Source organism: Ooceraea biroi, chromosome 9 (assembly GCF_003672135.1).
Source record: "Ooceraea biroi isolate clonal line C1 chromosome 9, Obir_v5.4, whole genome shotgun sequence".
Lineage (NCBI taxonomy): Eukaryota > Metazoa > Arthropoda > Insecta > Hymenoptera > Formicidae > Ooceraea > Ooceraea biroi.
In genome coordinates this window covers 13,984,889-14,003,081 of record NC_039514.1, presented here as the reverse complement: position 1 = coordinate 14,003,081, position 18,193 = coordinate 13,984,889, and the positions used below count along the sequence as shown (strand labels likewise).

At 36.3% G+C, this 18,193-nt stretch overlaps 2 protein-coding genes and 1 long non-coding RNA gene across 5 annotated transcripts in view; 2 read left to right on the top strand and 1 right to left on the bottom strand.

Annotated features, from left to right (window-relative positions):
- Window positions 1-7,507, bottom strand: part of LOC105275958 (protein sidekick) — a 29,352-nt gene extending 21,845 nt beyond the window's left edge. The window contains 1 exon segment of the mRNA XM_026972605.1: window positions 6,007-7,507. Within this exon segment, the coding sequence (XP_026828406.1) occupies window positions 6,007-6,103 (97 nt within the window). The 5' untranslated portion in view covers window positions 6,104-7,507.
- Window positions 1,639-3,256, top strand: LOC105275957. Its single transcript, XR_893319.1, has 2 exons — window positions 1,639-2,206; window positions 2,322-3,256. It is a non-coding gene; the product is annotated as an uncharacterized LOC105275957 (long non-coding RNA).
- A 1,109-nt stretch (window positions 7,508-8,616) lies between the features above and the next one.
- LOC105275955 (DNA topoisomerase 2-binding protein 1-A) lies at window positions 8,617-17,814 on the top strand. 3 transcript variants are annotated; one of them, XM_026972340.1, is made up of 26 exons: window positions 8,617-8,985; window positions 9,287-9,426; window positions 9,678-9,810; window positions 9,894-10,001; window positions 10,370-10,576; window positions 10,662-10,878; window positions 11,128-11,265; window positions 11,357-11,433; window positions 11,537-11,706; window positions 12,011-12,152; window positions 12,264-12,393; window positions 12,548-12,748; window positions 12,825-13,006; window positions 13,350-13,516; window positions 13,601-13,806; window positions 14,010-14,134; window positions 14,422-14,652; window positions 14,732-14,794; window positions 15,009-15,193; window positions 15,480-15,604; window positions 15,703-15,767; window positions 15,864-16,022; window positions 16,153-16,353; window positions 16,760-16,989; window positions 17,090-17,153; window positions 17,358-17,814. In XM_026972340.1, the coding sequence occupies exons 1-26, from the start codon at window positions 8,875-8,877 to the stop codon at window positions 17,514-17,516; spliced, it is 3,936 nt and encodes a 1,311-aa protein (XP_026828141.1). In that variant the 5' UTR covers window positions 8,617-8,874; the 3' UTR covers window positions 17,517-17,814. The 3 variants fall into 3 exon arrangements, with proteins under 3 accessions (XP_026828141.1, XP_026828140.1, XP_011331488.2); XM_026972339.1 differs by having other exon boundaries at window positions 9,675-9,810; XM_011333186.2 differs by lacking the exons at window positions 8,617-8,985; window positions 9,287-9,426; window positions 9,678-9,810; window positions 9,894-10,001 and having other exon boundaries at window positions 10,451-10,576; window positions 10,648-10,878.
- The last annotated feature ends 379 nt before the right edge of the window (window positions 17,815-18,193 follow it).

Here is an 18,193-nt window from a genome sequence, read left to right as displayed (position 1 = left end):
CACACGTTCTGTTCTTTCACCCACGCATTTTCATCGTTCTCGCATCTGGGCGCGATTACGGCATTCCCTCTGTCGTGATTGATAGTTAAAAACGCATCGTTGCGCGAAATTGCGACGCTCGTACCCTCATATCGCCGCGCCGTGCCGTCTTCTGTTATCGCAACGGTGTGCTTGGTACACCAAGCTGGCAGCACACCGTTTAAGAACCGCTTGTTCAACGAGGCATAACTTCGAATTAGCACACAGCCGCATGCAGATTCTCACCACAGATACGTTCCCATAGGTGGATTCCGTTCGTTCGTTTCTACCACGCATCCCGTTGTCTTCTGCAATCAGTTCGTGTACGCGCCTGAACAGTGTACGTAAAAAGGAAAAGAAAAACGCAGACTTTCAGTAAACCTTGAATATTGAGGCATACTGTTTATAAATAGTTATAAATAGTTGGATTTAGCCTCCGCGTTTCTTGCCATCAGTCATCTTAAAACCAAGAACGCATAGTTTCAATCAAGAAGTCAATTGTCAATAAATCTTTCTTTCCAGGAAATATTATTCTTTCGTTTAAACTTTGCTCAAATCGCAGGAACTCGCTCGAACTTGTTCAAGCAAGAAAAATCCTCGCGGTATCGCGATTCGATATTATTCAAACTAAAAATTTACGCTATTATATATTGATACTTTATATTATATAATAATGTAATACTTTGAATCTATTTTCTGTCTCTCTATACTTTCGTTCTTCCTTTTTATTGTTTTCGCTGTTTTCTGAGCTACATAAATAGTTCGTGCGATTGCTTCGTAATTAACAATCAAGTATAATTTGATATAATTAAGTGAATTAAGAAGAAAAGAGAGATACTAGACTATGCCGGAGACCAGGTCGCGCTACGAAGCGTATTTCTCACAGTGCTTTCCTTCGCGTGACGTCCTTCGTCCTCCATTCCTTTTCCTCTCTTTTTCTTCCAGATCCTCTCACAGAAAACTCGTCCCTCGGTTGTACGAAGGATGTGCAAATTGCCTGAAGGGATGAAGGGAAGAGAGTGCAGACCGATCGTGAGAGGCAAACGATTTAACGTATCGATGCTAATCCCTTTCGCAGGAAACAGGAAACGGCGGTTAAAATGACAGGCAAGAGGGATAGCGCGGTGTAACAACGGATGTAGAAGAGAGAGGTCGAGAAGAGAAAGCACTTGTGATACGACCAGTTAAACATGTGTGTACGAAACATATCTTGCACTCGCTTTTAAATTTCTTATCACTCCTTAAGGGATTTCTCGCGTATTAGATAACGACACCCGTGTATTTCATCGAAGATCCTGCTGGCGGCAAGTGTGCAGTCATGCAGAAATGCGGTTGTGGAAATGTTGCTAGCTTTAGCAAAGCATTCGCTTACGTAAATCGCGGAAATATTAAGAAGTTGCTAATAGAGACTCGCCGAAGGTGATTCACAGGATGTATCCCGGTAAGCATCATCCGCGAGTAATGCCACTTCGATTAGCATTTAGATTCATCGATGTAACGACGATCGAAGGAGCGCTGCGAGAATATTCTAAAACTAATTTAATTTAGAAACACTTTTTAACGAATAGTAATTATTGAATAATTTAAAATAATAATTCAGAGCTAGTAAGTAATAATAAAACAATAAAAAATAATTTATGGGAACTAATTTGAGAGAAAAATAATTTCGTGTGAAAATCAGCACAGCAATTCCTCGCGACGCGACGTCTTGCTTCGCGTGACGTCCTTCTTTCTTTTTACTCTCTTTTCCTCGCGAGTCTGTTGCCGCGGGAGGAAAACTCTTTAACGCTCTTTCGCACTCGCTTGCTCAGGTGAGCGAGATTACCCCGTCGTTACCGATAGGAACCTTGAGCGAGCAAATTGCGCAAGGCAAGGGAATTGTTGAGACAGTGGCGTGTGCAACGTGCGCGTCGCTCCGTTCACCGATATTTTCACTTTTCGCCGGTATTCCTCCCTTGGTGCACGGTCAACGGCGGAACGAAACGAGTGCGGAAGAAATAATATACAACGGGGAGAATGCGCAACGAAAACGCACGTGAAAGGTAAAGTGAAGATGACGCGGAGCGAAACGGATGCACTTGCTTCGATGCGCGTTGAAGCACGTTGGGAAACGTCGTGGGCGAATAATGACGAGGAGACAGCCGTAATTTGCTTCCCCTGGCATCCAAAGCATAGGCGTGACAAAAGCGTAAGCTGCGCTTCGCAATTCTTTCCACTATGCGCACTTGATGAAGATAACCAAGTATTAAAGTATTATATAAAGAAATGAATTTATAACTTTCGTTTTTGTAATTATATTTTAGTACTCGACAACTCGCTAACATTGAGACAAACAGTCTCCTAGACAAACAGTCTCCTTCAATATAAAAAACGCAATTGTAAATATGGAACGAATTTGTATAAGCTATTTGCGTGTATTAAGATACACGAATATACGAAATTTGTGAATATGTATCGCGATAGAAATTCCTCCTTACGACGCCAAGTACACTCATGAGAGAACGAAGGGAGTAAAACCGAGAAGAAGCTCCAGAAGAGCAAGAACAACAAGAAAGATAAGAAGGAGGAGGCGAAGAAGAAGAAGAAGAAACCATGAAAGACGAGAAAGCTTTGCCGGGGGGCGGTCAGTGGCCTCTGTGCAGCGGCTACCACGTCCCATGGCATCGCCTCGCGTCGACGAGTTACACGGCGAATAATAATGGGAATTACTGAGAGACACACGCGCGAGTAGCGGATTTAAGGCCCGCTGCTTTTTGTCGCCATCGGATCGTCGGAGATAAGGTCCCCGACGACGATAACGAGGTCGAAACAATAGCGGTCCCACCGCAGTATGAGGCTTCTTTTTCCCTTGATGTTCGAAACGTTCCACATTTCCTTCAAGAAACTACCGCCGTTTCTTCAACACAATACCCGGAGGGCATAGCGGTGAGCTCAAAATTCGAAAATCTTTCGCCTTACGTCTCGTTAAAGAGTCCCGTCACAGAACTACCTCTTCTTTTTCTTTTATGGACATATTTAGTCCATAAATAATTATTTTTATTCGTCCATAAGTAGTTTCTTATTACGTATTTCAATAATTCCTTATCCATAGAATATCTGCAGAAAAGTGATATAAACTGTAAAATTATAAATTTTATTAGTTTGTATAATTTTCATTTTATCTCTTTTAACGTAGGAAAACGTATAACGTAAGATATAAATAAAAATTAAAAATTGATTAAAATCATGTATATATTTGTGAAAATGTACCTGCTTGTTTTCACTCCCGTTCTCTGTTTATAATATTCTTCAGAATAGTTACCTATAATATTCTAGTAATGATACATTCAAATATAGTTGATAAGAAAAAGACAGGAAGAAAAAGCACAAGAAGAAGAAATAAAAAATATATCGATCGATCGATTTTGGTGAAAAAAAATGCGCAGCAAAGCGAATTTCGCGGTGAAGACAGGAAGATGACGATAATAAAGATGACGCGGTCACGGAGAAGTAAAAGCAAAAGGTAGTCTGGTATATCCGGCTGCACGGAACGACGGTCAAGATGTTCGGAACCCGTAAAGGCCGCAGCAGCGATCTTTACCACTTGTCCAGTTTTTGTCATCACGACTCGCATAGAATCGACGGAATTGCGATGTCGTTGCGCTGAATTCTACTGCAATGGAAGTGTCATGTTCTTTGCGCATTTCCTATAAACTGCAGACTTTTTCATCAATTTTAAATCAATTTTGTTTTATAAAAATATCGAAAAGACAGGGGCAGAATTGTTGTCCTTTGTTTATTCACGACTCTGATATTATTTAAAATCTAATTCACATTTTTTAATGCCTGATCCGGCAACAGTTTATTCTTCATAAAATTCTGCGCTCGACAGTTTTACCTAGCCGAAGAAAGAAACACGCCCTCGATACAGTGAGTAGAAGACTATAGAAAACAGTCTATGGAGTACGGTGGAGTACAAGAGGGACCATTCTATGGATAAAAAGACAGAGTGGGGACTTATCGAGGACCAGGTAAAGGCCCTTGTCCTCTATTGTGTACCGCAGTCGGCTGACATCGGTGATATACCTTTTCTGGTTCGTTTCATTTTAGTTTCGTGCGTGTATGCACTAATACTATAGCATCACTATGGCAGGTTTTATTTGTACGAAATAGATCACCGGAAGTGCATTCTTTCTTTACGCGCCAGATAGATAGATGAATATATGGCGTGGCAAATTAACTTCCGCCTGCGTTTACAACGAGAAAAAAAGAGATTAAATCGACAAAATCAGCAATCATCCTTTAAATATCATCCATTGAGTAAATCACGTGTTGATGCGGTTATTTGACTAATTATCGACTCAATTAAAAATTTGTTATAGTAATTACAGTACAAAACAGTATAAAACAGTATATACACAGTATTACACAAATATGTCTAAACAATTTAATAATATTTGGTACTTGTTTTCTTAAAACGATTTATTCAAGCCAAACTTTGTTAACTTTACTTTATTCTTTTCTCTAGTATATATATAGTTTATCAGATAACATAATAATAAAATGATACAATGTATATAACTGACAACACAACATAAACAATTAATAGATATAAGTAGCATCGTTATTGATTATTAAAGTATCAATGTTTAAGAAAAAAATACGAAATCATCTTAAACAAATCATAATGAGCGATGGAGAATGCCAAAGAATTTATAGTAACGTAAATCCTAAAAAAAGATTAGATATTTAATGACTTTTTAGATATACCAAAACCATCGTCGAGCAAGACGGTTTTCGTTTTATGGAACGAGACTTTATCGGGATTTGACAGGAAAGAATAAACCTCTTATCTCCCTTTATCTGGTGATATCAATGCTCGGTGTTGTCCAAGGGAAATTTAATCAATGACTAGGTCTGTCCTCGTTACGACGCAACACGCGAGAAGCGGAATTAGAAGCACGAGATCGGTTTTTTTCTGTCTATAGCATCTTAAAGAACCCGAATTGCGCGAGCGATCTACGAAAAGCCAATTTTACGAAGGAAGAAAATATATATCTTCTATAGTTGTAGATTTAATTCTTATTGCGAACTCTTCGTATGAAATGGTTTATATAACAGAAAATGAATGGAAAAGATTAATTCAGTATTATGCTCGTATGCGGCACGTGCTGGCACAGCCATTCTCCCCTCTCCACAATTGAGAGGTCAATGGTTTAACTTCATTCGGACAATTGATCCGGATTAACGCTGCGATAAATCTCAATTAGGGTCGCTTTGGTGCCATAAATTCGACCACCTCTAAAACTTCGCGGATTTTCCTTCAGCGCGATTTTACATCGCACCTGTTTCTCTCACACATCATCCTTCCCATTAATTACTTAAAAAATTAATCGCTTCGCTTAATGAGCGCTTAATGTGCTTAATGAGCGCATGTGAAATGCGATTTATTACGTATTTTGATGAATTTATACGGTATTCAAGCATTGCAGTGTACATATGTATGAATACATATGAATGTGTATGAGCTTACATGATGTATGATCGTTGACCGATCTCAATTCAATAAAATATCAATTCACTTGTCTGAGGAGCATCAACATGAGTTTAAGATTATCAAACGGATATATAAAATCAACGAATATATCAAATAGATAAAAATGTTAAAAGAACTGCAAAAGTTACTACGATAAAAATTATTTAAACGTTATTACCTAATTATCCTACAATACACATTAAAAACTATTATTCACGTATACATGCGTTACATATATTAGGATATCATAATAAATTAATAGCGGTAGCTAAATAAATGATCTCGCACTTAACGTTACACGCTCGATGATCGCATCGTGTAGATTCATAAAACGTTCAAAAAAAATCTTTGAGAAACAAATCGATCGAGTCGCAGAGTCTAGATCTATCTTCCGAGCTCAATCATTTCTACGAAATAGCAATAGGAGACCAAAGGTCATAGTTTATACTGTAGATCGTATTCGATTTATTTACCGGTAGCGCAGGCATCGCCAATGATCCAGGCGAGCAAACAAACAGCAGCGAGAAGGCTGCGCGTCCTCGCGGAGGCCGCCGCCGGCCGCTGCTCCATCCTCTTGTCTCGCCGTTGCGCGACGTTGACCTCTCCCTCCCCCTAGCCCTTCTTCAGCGCTGCCTCTGCCGGATCCTTCCACTTGTAGCTACCGCGCAACGTAAGGAGCTCCGGAAACGCAACGCAACTATAGCAATCGTCGCGATCCGCGGCACATCCTCATCTCGTGCACGTTCCCGACTCACATGCCGCGGTGTTCCGACACTAACTTCACTCTTCACTTCTCTTTTGCTTCCCCTCGTCACCTTTTTCGCGGAACCTGCGACCCGATCCCGTCAGTCCCGTCACGAGTTGTGCAGTCCCGTGCGCCGATTGCGTCCTCGCGTCTTCTGCATTCCTGCGAGAGAAAAGGAGCACGTGAGCCTTGAATCTCTCCACTCGCGAAGGAAAACAATAAAAAGACGCGCGACCAAGACGGACACGCCTAAGAGAGCGCGTCCGAGGGTACAAAAATCGCGCTGCGCCCGCACGAATTCATTCGTGCTCGCTTCTCGTCCTTCTTCTTACGAAGAATGACGTAAGAAAAACAGGAGCGAAGTAACACGCGCGCACCTTTTTTACAGGGTGTCCCGCGACGTCCCGTGTTCCACGAATCGCGTTCCAGCCCGAGGCACGAAGGAATGTTTCTCGTCGTCGCGCGGATCCGCTCGCATCGGGACGAGCGCATTCCACGCGGAGTGATGCGGCGCGCGTAATTGCCGCTCTTTTATCTCGCTTTCTCCGTCTTCTGTCCGAGTCTCGTCTCGGCGAGGAAGAGAGAGAAGACACCGTTGTCCAACAGAATTCGCAGAAACTTGTATCGATCCAGATCGATCGGTTGACGATCGGCTTCGTTCTTCCCTTTTCCTTTACTCGCTCTCCCTTTCCCTTGGATCTTTGTCCTCGTCTGGGCGGTCTCGCAGCATCGTCGATTGACCGTGAGATCAATCGGAACAGGTTTCGATCGGATCCAATTCAACACGATTCGCTTTGCGTGGATACTCCCGCCGGTGCATTTAAACTCGCGCGAAATATTTGCGATAATCGCGCGAGGTCCACGCGAGAATCACGATAAACCTCTCCGGGGAAGAATTACCGCGAGGTAATGCACTTCCTCACCATGCGGTAGAGCCAAGGTACGACGCGAAGCGACGCGACGCGACGCTCGCACATTCACCTGGTAACACCTGGCAACACTCGGCGAACACTTACATTAAACAAACACCGTTAAACTGCCCGTGGTGGTGTCACGAGTTCACGCTAGAGATGCAACACACGCGATCTTCACGCGGAGATCGAGACTCGCTCTCGTCCGTCTCGCGCCGACTGTGTCACTCGAAGCAACCGTCGAATTTCCTCGGCGATGCACCGCGTCGATCGGCGAACGTATTTGGGTGACGGTGAGCAACTTGAAACACCTATGACGCGCATGCCTGTCGCAGGCGTTACTGACCAGCCAATCGCCGCCAAGCGCCTCTCGTGCTCGCTCGGCTGTGTTCGTCAACGCATCGTCGAACGGAGTACGATTCAAGGAACCTTTGCATGTGCAACGCGATGGCGGCCAATGAGATGAGGCTACGCCTAGGGATATTTCACTGTTTTAGTAGATTGTCCAGAAGATCGAAACGGAAAGTCGTTGATTTTCGAAAAATGATATGGCGATGAACCACCTGTTGAATGTGACGGAAATTTGTAAGTATAATTAAATATAACTGTAAAAACAACTCTGCCGCGTATTTATTCAGTTGTATTTAATATTTTGCAGTAATACGTCTTAGCATTTTGTGCGATTACGTTGAGGATTATCGACGCTACATCGGAGCTTAAAATCTTCTGCTTGCCCATTTAATTTTGATAGAATAGAAGTTTTAATCAGTAATCAATTTCTTATTTATTTATCGAAAACAGCCGCAATTTGAGATTGGCCATATTTTTCCTGTTTTTTGATAGAAACATTATATATTAACATAATAAACATTATGATAACTATTTCATTCTGTAAATATAATTTAATATTTCGGTGATATTTTAACATTACAGTTACTTATTCATATGGGTTAACTGGAAATTGGGTTGACGATCCCTTAACAAAATTCAAATGCTCTGTATTAAAAATTAATACAAAATTTTGCATTATCAGAAGATTTCTACGGATTTTTGGCAGGATTCAGACGAAAATTTTGTATTGATTCTCAATGCAGAGTTTTACGTTTGAATTTTGCTAACGGGGTCGGCATGGAAGTTGTCCAATCAACCTAATATTTTCAACATTAGGTTTTTTATATTTATTAATTTATAGTTTAAAGTACTATGAAGATATTTTTATAATGACATATATTTATGTCATTACAACATTTATTTTTATTATATTTATATTTATATATTAGTGTTGAAGTAACGCGTATTTCTCTATTTTTGTTATTCCATCTGACAAGACAAGTATATTATTTTTTCTCACTCTAACTTATTGCACCAGTTTAGCAGTGCAGCTATAAAGAACAGATCACATATGGCCTGTATGGTATACATATCTAATTATTTCCTGCTCTATGGTCCCGCCATGCCCATGTCAGTTGATCCGAATTGTTTTGTATCCTACTGTTTTCTGTAAGGTTGCACCAGATTACACGAGTACCGAGCACAATAATAAATATCTCGTTTCCGAATTTTACTTTTTCGGCGAATTTTTATGCGTAGAATAACCTCACGAAGTGCTCAAAAACTCCTGTTTGAGTATTCGTTCCTACACGAATTGTGCATAATTTCAGTCAGAGTTCCGACTCGTTGCCAGAATGACGAGCGAGAAGAGTCAAGCCGAATGCGACGTAAACATTTACTTTGTCCTCCTGAGTCATCAAGAGTCCGAAAATGATTGCAGCGAGGAAATGTGGCTGGCGTTTAACGTATGTATATTATTATTGCATCCTCTTCTATGCGTCTAGTTTTTTCAAATTTGAGAATTGGAACAATAGTTGCTTCAATGCTCAAAACATGCTTGAATGTTTACCGATTCGAGAATTGTCTTTTTAACTTTTCAAACCGTCAATCTTTTTTGAATTTATTTCTTTTTCTTCTTATGAATATTGAATAGAAAAATTGTTTTTTTATGCATAAAGTTTATATTATTTTGATGCATAATCTTAAATAATTTTAATAAATAATATACTGAATTACTTGAATAAATACTTCAATTTTATTTATCAGAAATGCATAGAGCTCGGTTTACAACCAACCTGGGCTGCCAAAAAGGTCTGCGACAAGATAAAACCTTCCAAAACTGATGTATTTGTTATAGAAGAATTTAAGGGTGATTTATTTGAAAACCTGAAACAGTTTAAATGCTCGTAAGTATACATGTAATTAATTTTATTCATTTCGAGGAGTTTATGTAATGTATGGTTTTTCAACTTGTATGTTTTTGTATCTTTTAATATTCTGAATTCTTTCTTTCAGCATGCTATTTTTCTAACAAGTTTTTATGTACAAAGTTTCTTCTAAATTAGACACATATCAATTTTGCAATAAATTTATTCCTGTTATTTAAGATAGATTAACAACGAGGAGAGCCATTTACAGTGTTGAATTATTTCAGCAGGATAGTATCGCCAAAGTGCCTACTTATTTGTTTTATAAACGGTGAACCAATTCCAGAAGGAAGGAGTCCAATATATACAACGGCTATGAGAGGAATGCATATTTGCGCTTCAGGCTTAAGTTCAGAAACCAAGGTATACTTGTGTATTGACAATTAATTTTCTTTTATGAGTAAATTGTTGGTTATTAAATTTTCAAAATTTTGATTAAATTACAGAGTTGGATACAACAACGGGTCGAATATATGGGAGGTTTCTTTATGAAGCAATTAAGAAGCTCCGTCACACATTTAGTGGCAGATTCCATAATGTCTGCAAAGTACGAGGTATGTTTATATTTGCAGTATTCATGCTTTTTAAAAATAATTTAATAAAGAGTAAATAAATTTATTAATAAAAATTTTAATAAAGAAATTTAATAAAGAATTTAATAAAGAAGTATATACATGTTTAGAGACAATTTTATTACACAAAATATTACAATATTATTTAATAAGATATTACGGAATATTATACAAAACATATATCCACAGAAATATATATAAATATCTTTAAAGTGTTTTTTACTTTTAGTATTGTTTACATATCTATTTAAGATGTTGCTTCGTAGTGAGATAACGCGATGCAATAGTTATTTATTTGCATCTACCATTAGGCAAGTTTTATATTTTTAAGCATAAGTGTTTTCCTTCAGTGTGCTACAGAGATGAAAATACCCATTATGAAGAAAGAGTGGATAAATGCTGTTTGGGAAGCAAATTTAAAGGAAGTGACTAAAGCGAACGATAAAATGTTCGATAAATACAAATGTCCAGTTTTTATGAATTTGATAGTTACTTCGACAAATCTTCCCAAACGTCAGAAGGAAGAGATTAAACGTTTGATACACGATCACGGAGGAGTGAGTTAAATCTTATGGAATATATGTAGACTTTGTGTACCGAAAGTTTAATGCTCGATTTAAATATCAAGCTTGCTTTTTGTAGACATTTATGGGCCCTCTCGATGGAGCAAAGGTTCGAGTGGTTGTGGCTTCCGAAAATGGCCCGTTGAGCGAAAAGTTAAGATACGCTATGGATAACGATATTGCGTGTTTGAAACCGAATTGGGTGTACGAGAGCATCAAAGTGGGATATGCTTTGCCTTTCAGCAATTTTGTTATCAAATCTGCGAAGGCTTGCTCAACACCAGAACAACCAAACAGTTAGTTTAGTTAATAACGCAATAATATCAAAAAGTTAATAATAGCTCTTGTTGTCATTTGTTAACAGCATGAATAATCATCATTTTATTTATTAAATACATCAATTGCATTTTTGTCTTTTCTTTTCAATCTTGTTATAATTAGTGTAATATACTGAATAAAGAAAATTACATTAAGTAACTTATTTATATAAAATATTTTTTAATTAAATTTTTTTGAGAAAATAATATTCTTTATAAATCTGGCAGTTCGAGAAACGCTCAGTTGCTCCGAGATTAGTTGCATACCATTTGATAAACAACACAACAACTACATAAATGAGAGCTCTGTTTCGACGATGTCGAATATGTCTCCTGTGAATGCGGCAACTAATAATTTTTACGGCAGTGAGTATCAACTAATATATATTTTACATTTATGATTTGTTTTGTTGCATCACTTTCAGGCAAACTTATGTGTATGCTCTCTTTTGTGCAGCCGCTACGTTAAACGTTGTGAGTCGACTCACCTTCAGTGAAGCGAAATCGGCTGGATCATTTCTGGATGGATGTAATGTAAATGTGTTTTTCAACATCTTTAAGTCACATTATCTTCTTTTATGTTCTCCGCTTTGATTTTCTAATTCTTGCGAAATGCAATTAAGTCTCATTATTGCAGATCTATCTCGCTGGATTCGTGACGAGCATCAGAGATAAATTGAATAGAATATTAAACGTGGGTGGTGCGACGCGTCTGGATGACATATCGGATGCTGTGACGCACGTGATCGTTGACGACGAGAATAAAGCAGCTGCAGAACTAAGAGCGATGAAATTAAGAGGTTTAAGGTAACGATAGAGAAATACAATTTTATCTACACCGTAGTTTGCAAAAGAGTCTTTATTTATGATTGTTCATCATTAAAAAAAAAGATAAATATAAATAATTGGAGAAATAGAACAAAAATTAATATTCTTTCAAAAGATTTTCTGTGTCAAATCCAAGTAAGGAATCTGACTTTATATCTCAAGTATTACTTCTATGGTATTATATAATGTAAATGTTGTTCTATTGTTATGTAAAAATTTTACAATTTTTTGTCATTTTTATCTTTTTAACATATATATTATATATCATATATATTTTGGACAGTCCTTACGTACTGAGCATTGAATGGCTGGAAGAAAGTATGAAACTTAAACGACCTGCACCAGAAGAGCACTTTTTGTTTGAATCTAAAAGTGGAGCATCCAAGAAGAATATCGAGACCCCTGCTTCCCCACTCAGTAAAAAGGTAAGAGAACATTCGATATGTAACAAATTTGCGATTAATTTTTATGACTGCTACATGTGTGTTGGCAAATTAATGCAGTACAATTACTAATGTATACGCGGGCTATTTTAGAATTTGCAAATGTTGCAACCAAAGAGGCCTCCTGTACCTCCTTTCAACATGGAACAAAAGAACACGCCTACAAATGAAGAACATCAACCTAATAACACTCTTGTACAGCAATATCTGCAGGAAGCTACCGGTAATGACACCAGATTGTCTTTTAATAACACATTTGTGCATGTTACATGCATATTTTATTCATATTATAATTAAATATAGTAATAATGTTTTAATTATAATATTTTGTTATTAATATCAATGCTTTATTTTAATTGTGGCTAATTGGATTGCAGAATCTAACAGTACAATGCCTAGATCTATGAAGTCTTCTACCTCCGAATCTGAGAATAAGAGAAATCGAAGCAATTTGAACGATATAAAAGATGCGCGTGTCAATGAAAATTCCTCAGAAACCACGCAGTCCAAGGATCTCGGAAATGAGAGTAACGTGCCAGCCAGTCAAAGCTGCACGGTGAACGAAAAGCTACTAACAGGTATGATATCATACAATTATAATTTTTAAAAGAACACATTTTTTCGAACAATTTTTTTCTATGCGTATATGCGTAGGCTTGACGTTTGTCGTGATCGGTTTCGACACTGAAACTATTCATCCGGCGGAAACGATTGAGATGTTGGGTGGACGTGTAGTCTCGAAAGCGTACAGTGGTATCCCGGACTATGGCGTTGTACCCCTACACGGAGCGCCTTTGAAACATACCGTCAACGAAATCGTGACTGATTTATTCATCGTAAGTATTTTTTGTACTATTACTTTTTTATTTCTCAAGTCTTAAATCCATATTGCTTAAAAATGGACAAATTATACATAGAAAACTTTAAAAAATCGTGAAAATTATGTTTCAAGAGATGAAATGTATTAAAGAAATGAAACGTAGCTGGATAAAATGTAGCTGCAGAATACTTTAGAAATAAATTCTCCAATTATGCAAAAATATATAATAATTATAATTTTACTGTTAGAAATATCGCTGTATTATATTTATATTTTGTACTTTTGTATCTAATCTATAATAATGAAGTTGACAATTTTTATTAATATTGCTGATAATCGTTTATTTGATTTGTTAATAGGAAGACTGCATAAATCAGGAGCAAATTGTCAGCATTATGTATTACCACAAGCCGTTATTCATTAGGAAAACTTGTAGTCCACTATCGGGATGCGTAATAACGATGAGCATGTATACCGGAGTGGAACGACTCTACCTTTCAACATTGGCCATGAAACTTGGCGCTATGTAACGTATATTCGTTATATATTTTATGAATCATCGCGCGTTGATCGTCTTTATATAGTTTTTCTGCATGCGTTGATATATTAGATGCCAGGATATGTTCGCGCGGAAACCTAATACGGAGAGAAATACGTACGGCAGTACGCATCTGGTTTGTCCGACCCCAGAAGGAAATAAGTATAACGCGGCCGTGAGATGGAAACTTCCAGCCGTCACTGCTGATTGGTTGAAAACTTGCGCGGATCAGTTAGCGCTCATAGACGAAACACCATTTCTCGTCGGGGAGACGATAGGTAAGTTAATCTTTACTAAATAATATATTATATATGTTTTTATATCTTTTTGATCTTATCTAAAATATTGGATTTACTCATCATATATTCGATTTTTAATTTGCAAATTGCAAATTTCTAATCTTTTTGATTTATTTTTTCTTGATTTATCTTTTGGTCGTTATTACATAATACCTGTATATATCTTATGTATATATTAATAGCATCAAGTAGATCGAATTCCAAGAAAACAAATGTTCCTGAAAAATCTGTCGCGGTAGAAGAGGCCACGTCTTCCCTTAATAACAGGAATATTCTTACACCGAAACGCTATTTATCTCAATACAAGGTATTTATAAATATTGCACAGCATATTTTTGTTACACACACGTAACATGTATGTACATACATTGTTTCAATATAATATGTTTTATTTTACATATAGATATTTTTAATATTTAGTAATAATCCGCAATTTATATATTTAATCTATATCGATATGATTTAATTTAAATGTTCGCAATTTTTAATTATCTCATTGAAAATAATTTAATTTATTGATTTTATATCTTGTCATTTGAACATTTAGTTTGAACGTTCAGTTCGCATTTCTTAACAATTTTGATACTGTTACAGGATCAAGAAATGCGCTCTATCGAAACCCCGTTAGTAAATAAAAGACTCAGCCTCGTAATGAATCAGACACCGCAGTCGCCGTTTCACGTATCTACTCCGGAGACTCCGTACGGACAGGTTTTCAAGTCCAATCCTTCGCCAGACACGCGGAAAGGATGGATCAAGTGGGTAGACAATTTTCCAGATTTGCAAGTGGCGGAACCACCATTAAAACGTCGCGCGCCTAGCACTGTAAGCATCATTTTCTTGTAAATTTCCCTATAATATAATGCGTTTAAATTATTCGGTATAATTGAGTTGATATTTGCAGCCACTCTCAGAATTAAAGAAGCAACTATGGGAGAAACTGAAGAAACCAGATCAATCTGATAAGGTAAAGCGTAAATATATTTTATGATTGTTAATAACATAATTAATTTTTCCACAACAATAACTTATCATTATCGTTTTCTCATGATATTGAAATAGTTACTATATTCAACAATATAATTTAATAATTATTAATGTATTTACGAAATATTAGGTGATTTTTTTATCTGAATGTCAAGATTTGTGTTTTTCTTTATTGACTTTGTATTTTTAATTAGACAAATGAATTGGATCACTCGACATTAAAGCCAAATAAGGATTCCTCCACGGAAAAAACTATAGAGAAAGAGATCGATGATCAATCCAGAAAAAATATTCAAGCAACTGTCGAATGTAATCGGAAGCTCCACTTTGATGAAGAAGGTAGTCCGCCGTCAAATATATCGAGCAACGAAATAAACATGTACGTCTTTATTTCGAATTAGTCTTGCGTTAATTAAAAATATTTTCTTTGACAATAAAACACATCGACGTATAATTGTGTTACATCTATAAAATAATTAATGTATAACGAGGCAAAAAACTATAACATGAATTAATATGATGGAACAAATATTTCAGTTGATAGAGTTTGGGAGAGCGGGATATATATGTGTTATAATTAAATATTATTTACTATTTTCTTACTAATTATAATACTCTCTTTGTCCATAAAAATTTAAATCGAATTTTCACAATTTGACAAATAGGCAGATAGCGCAATTGGATCAAGTACTTCAACGAACATCGAGTACCCCGGAAAACAGATATTCACTGTCCGGAGAAAATGCGAAGAAGTACAACGATGCTGAAGCTCCTGATCACATACAAAAGTGTAAGTATTCATGTATTATACACATATACGTGTAGATTATGAAGTCTGTATTTTCAACTTTTGCATAATTCTTACTAATTTATTAACAATCTTAATAGATGTAATAAAGGATTCGCAACCCATAGACGCAATTGTATGGGAGGACCCGAATCATCCGAAGCGAGTACGTGATAATTCCCGGCGTATTCTTTTGCGCATCGATTTTCTTTTTTTCTCTTTATTAATCAATCTTTACTCATGTAAGACCTGTGTTTTTTAGTTAACAAACATTTCGAACAGACGAACAAATATAACAGAGAAGGATAACGATAGCAGTAATATAGATATCGAAGAACATATCGAGGATAACATTGAGAAATATGAACATGGACCATCGATACGGAACCAACCAAGAAAGTTCATGCTTTCGGGTATAAAGGTATCACATTCATATTTTTCGTAAGAAACCAAGGAAATTATGTTCCAGTTATATAAATTCTGAAATGTCAAGATATTGTGCATTTTGTGGATTCGAATGCTGCAGTGATTGTTACATTAAATATTTTAAGGATAAAACCACGTATGAACGGGTGATCATGGGGCTATACGGAGAAGTATCGACAGATACGAATTTTGACAACAGTGCTACGCATCTTCTATGTGTCAGACTAGCCAGAAACGAAAAGATGCTCGGCAGCATAGCATCCGGAAAATGGGTCTTACACTGCTCGTACCTACGTGACTCCGAACGAGAAGGCAGATTTCTCAACGTTAGTGTGTTTATTAAGTATATTTAATTATTACGGATCATTCAATAGTTTTGATATTTTTTTCTGTTGATACAAGATCCGCTTTTTCGTTATTGCAAAACATCGAAATTTAATGAAGGTAAAGCTAAAATAAACTTTGATGCCGGTTTCATTTTCTCTGCAGATAAATATATTTGTACGATTGCTATCAAATATATTTAGATTAATAATCCAATAATAATTTTTTTAATAAGATAAAACTTTATTTGACTATCAAAACAAAGTAGAATTTACATAATTAATGATATAATTACAGTTTTCTTGGATTTCCCAGGCAATTTAACGAGATGCTATACGTATATATTACGTACAAAGTTAAATACGTGCGATATATGTATACATTTATTCATAAATAAATATTTTACAGGAAGAGGAGTACGAATGGGGCAATCCGAAGAGCAAGGGTAAGATTCCGGAACCGAATGGTGAAATCGAGCAAGCGATCGCGACCGCGGCTTATAGGTGGAGGAATAAATTGCTCTGTGAGTCAAACGGTCCTTTTTCTGGCATGGTTGCTCTGCTAATGGTCTCTGAAGAAAAATATGATCAGTTTAAGAGACTGATTGAAGCTGGCAATGGTTCGGTTATACAAGCAAGGTGAGCAACTGTCAAGTAATTCTTGTTAAAAACAAGTTTTCGTTTTTCTTTTATTCATGGCATAATAAAATTATTCGTGGCACGTTCGATTTAATTGTAGGCCTCCTTACGATACCAGTCCGTCCGGACGTAAGATCACTCACTGCTTTGTCAACGTCAAACAGGTGAGCAGAATATTTTATTTTGTTTTTTCGTTTTTAATAATCTCAACTAAATGTGATGAAAATTATTAAATATATTTTATTATTAAATGTTTTTATATTCTGTATATTAGATGTAGTATTCATTTAATAACATTATGATTGCACTATTATCGTATTTGTAATTATATGTTTTTATGTATGTAATTACTGATTTATTACGAACAGGTGAACCAGCCTATAGACTGGGCCATGTTGGCCAGTAAGGGTATTCTCTGCTTTTTGCCGCAATACCTTAGTGATTATTTGACAGCGGTGAAACCGCTCAATCTGCGAGATTCCGTGTTACCAGAATTCAAAAAATACCTGTCGCTACTACCCAAGTAACCAAGTTGCAATTATAAATACGCGTGAATTTAATAAATAAATATGAGCTGTGACACGTAAACTGTGGTAAATTATGTAAAATATAATAATGTACATATTAAATTTAGGAAGCCATATAAAACGATTGAAACCGTAATTTACTCTTGTTTGTCATTTTTTTATTTATTGTTACAACTTATTTATAACATGTATAGTATGTACAACATGCAATGTATTATTGTATAATATGTACATTATGTAATGTGACTTGTGATAAAGAAGTCACGAGTGTTAAATAAATATACGTACATAATATAGCTTAAATATGCGTTTGCAAAGCGCGCTTGACAATGTTAATTATAATTTTTTATTATAACGCAACAATATCGTAGACGTAGATTTAACATTTTATCTATCGAGTGTACAACTGGTGATTCAAAGTTAGTGATCCAAAAAAACTACTTAAGAGTCTATTAGAAATCTTTGACATAAAATCAGATATAACATCCAGATATAAAATCCTTTGTTGCGTCATGTCTCTTTCATTTCTGAGAAATCAATATAGATCTGTGTAAAAATATTTCTAAATAGATTCATCTAATTAGAGAAACTATTTAGAAATCTATTAGATTTCTTGATTTCTCTATTAGATTTTTAAATAGTTTCTCTGATTAGACTAATCTATTTAGAAATATTTT

Coding starts and splice junctions, on each gene's coding strand:
- LOC105275955 (XM_026972339.1), top strand. CDS start 8,875: ATGACGAGCGAGAAGAGTCAAGCCGAATGCGACGTAAACATTTACTTT. Junction 11,707..12,010: donor ATGAAATTAAGAGGTTTAAG/GTAACGATAGAG, acceptor TATTTTGGACAG/TCCTTACGTACTGAGCATTG. Junction 13,517..13,600: donor GCCATGAAACTTGGCGCTAT/GTAACGTATATT, acceptor TTGATATATTAG/ATGCCAGGATATGTTCGCGC.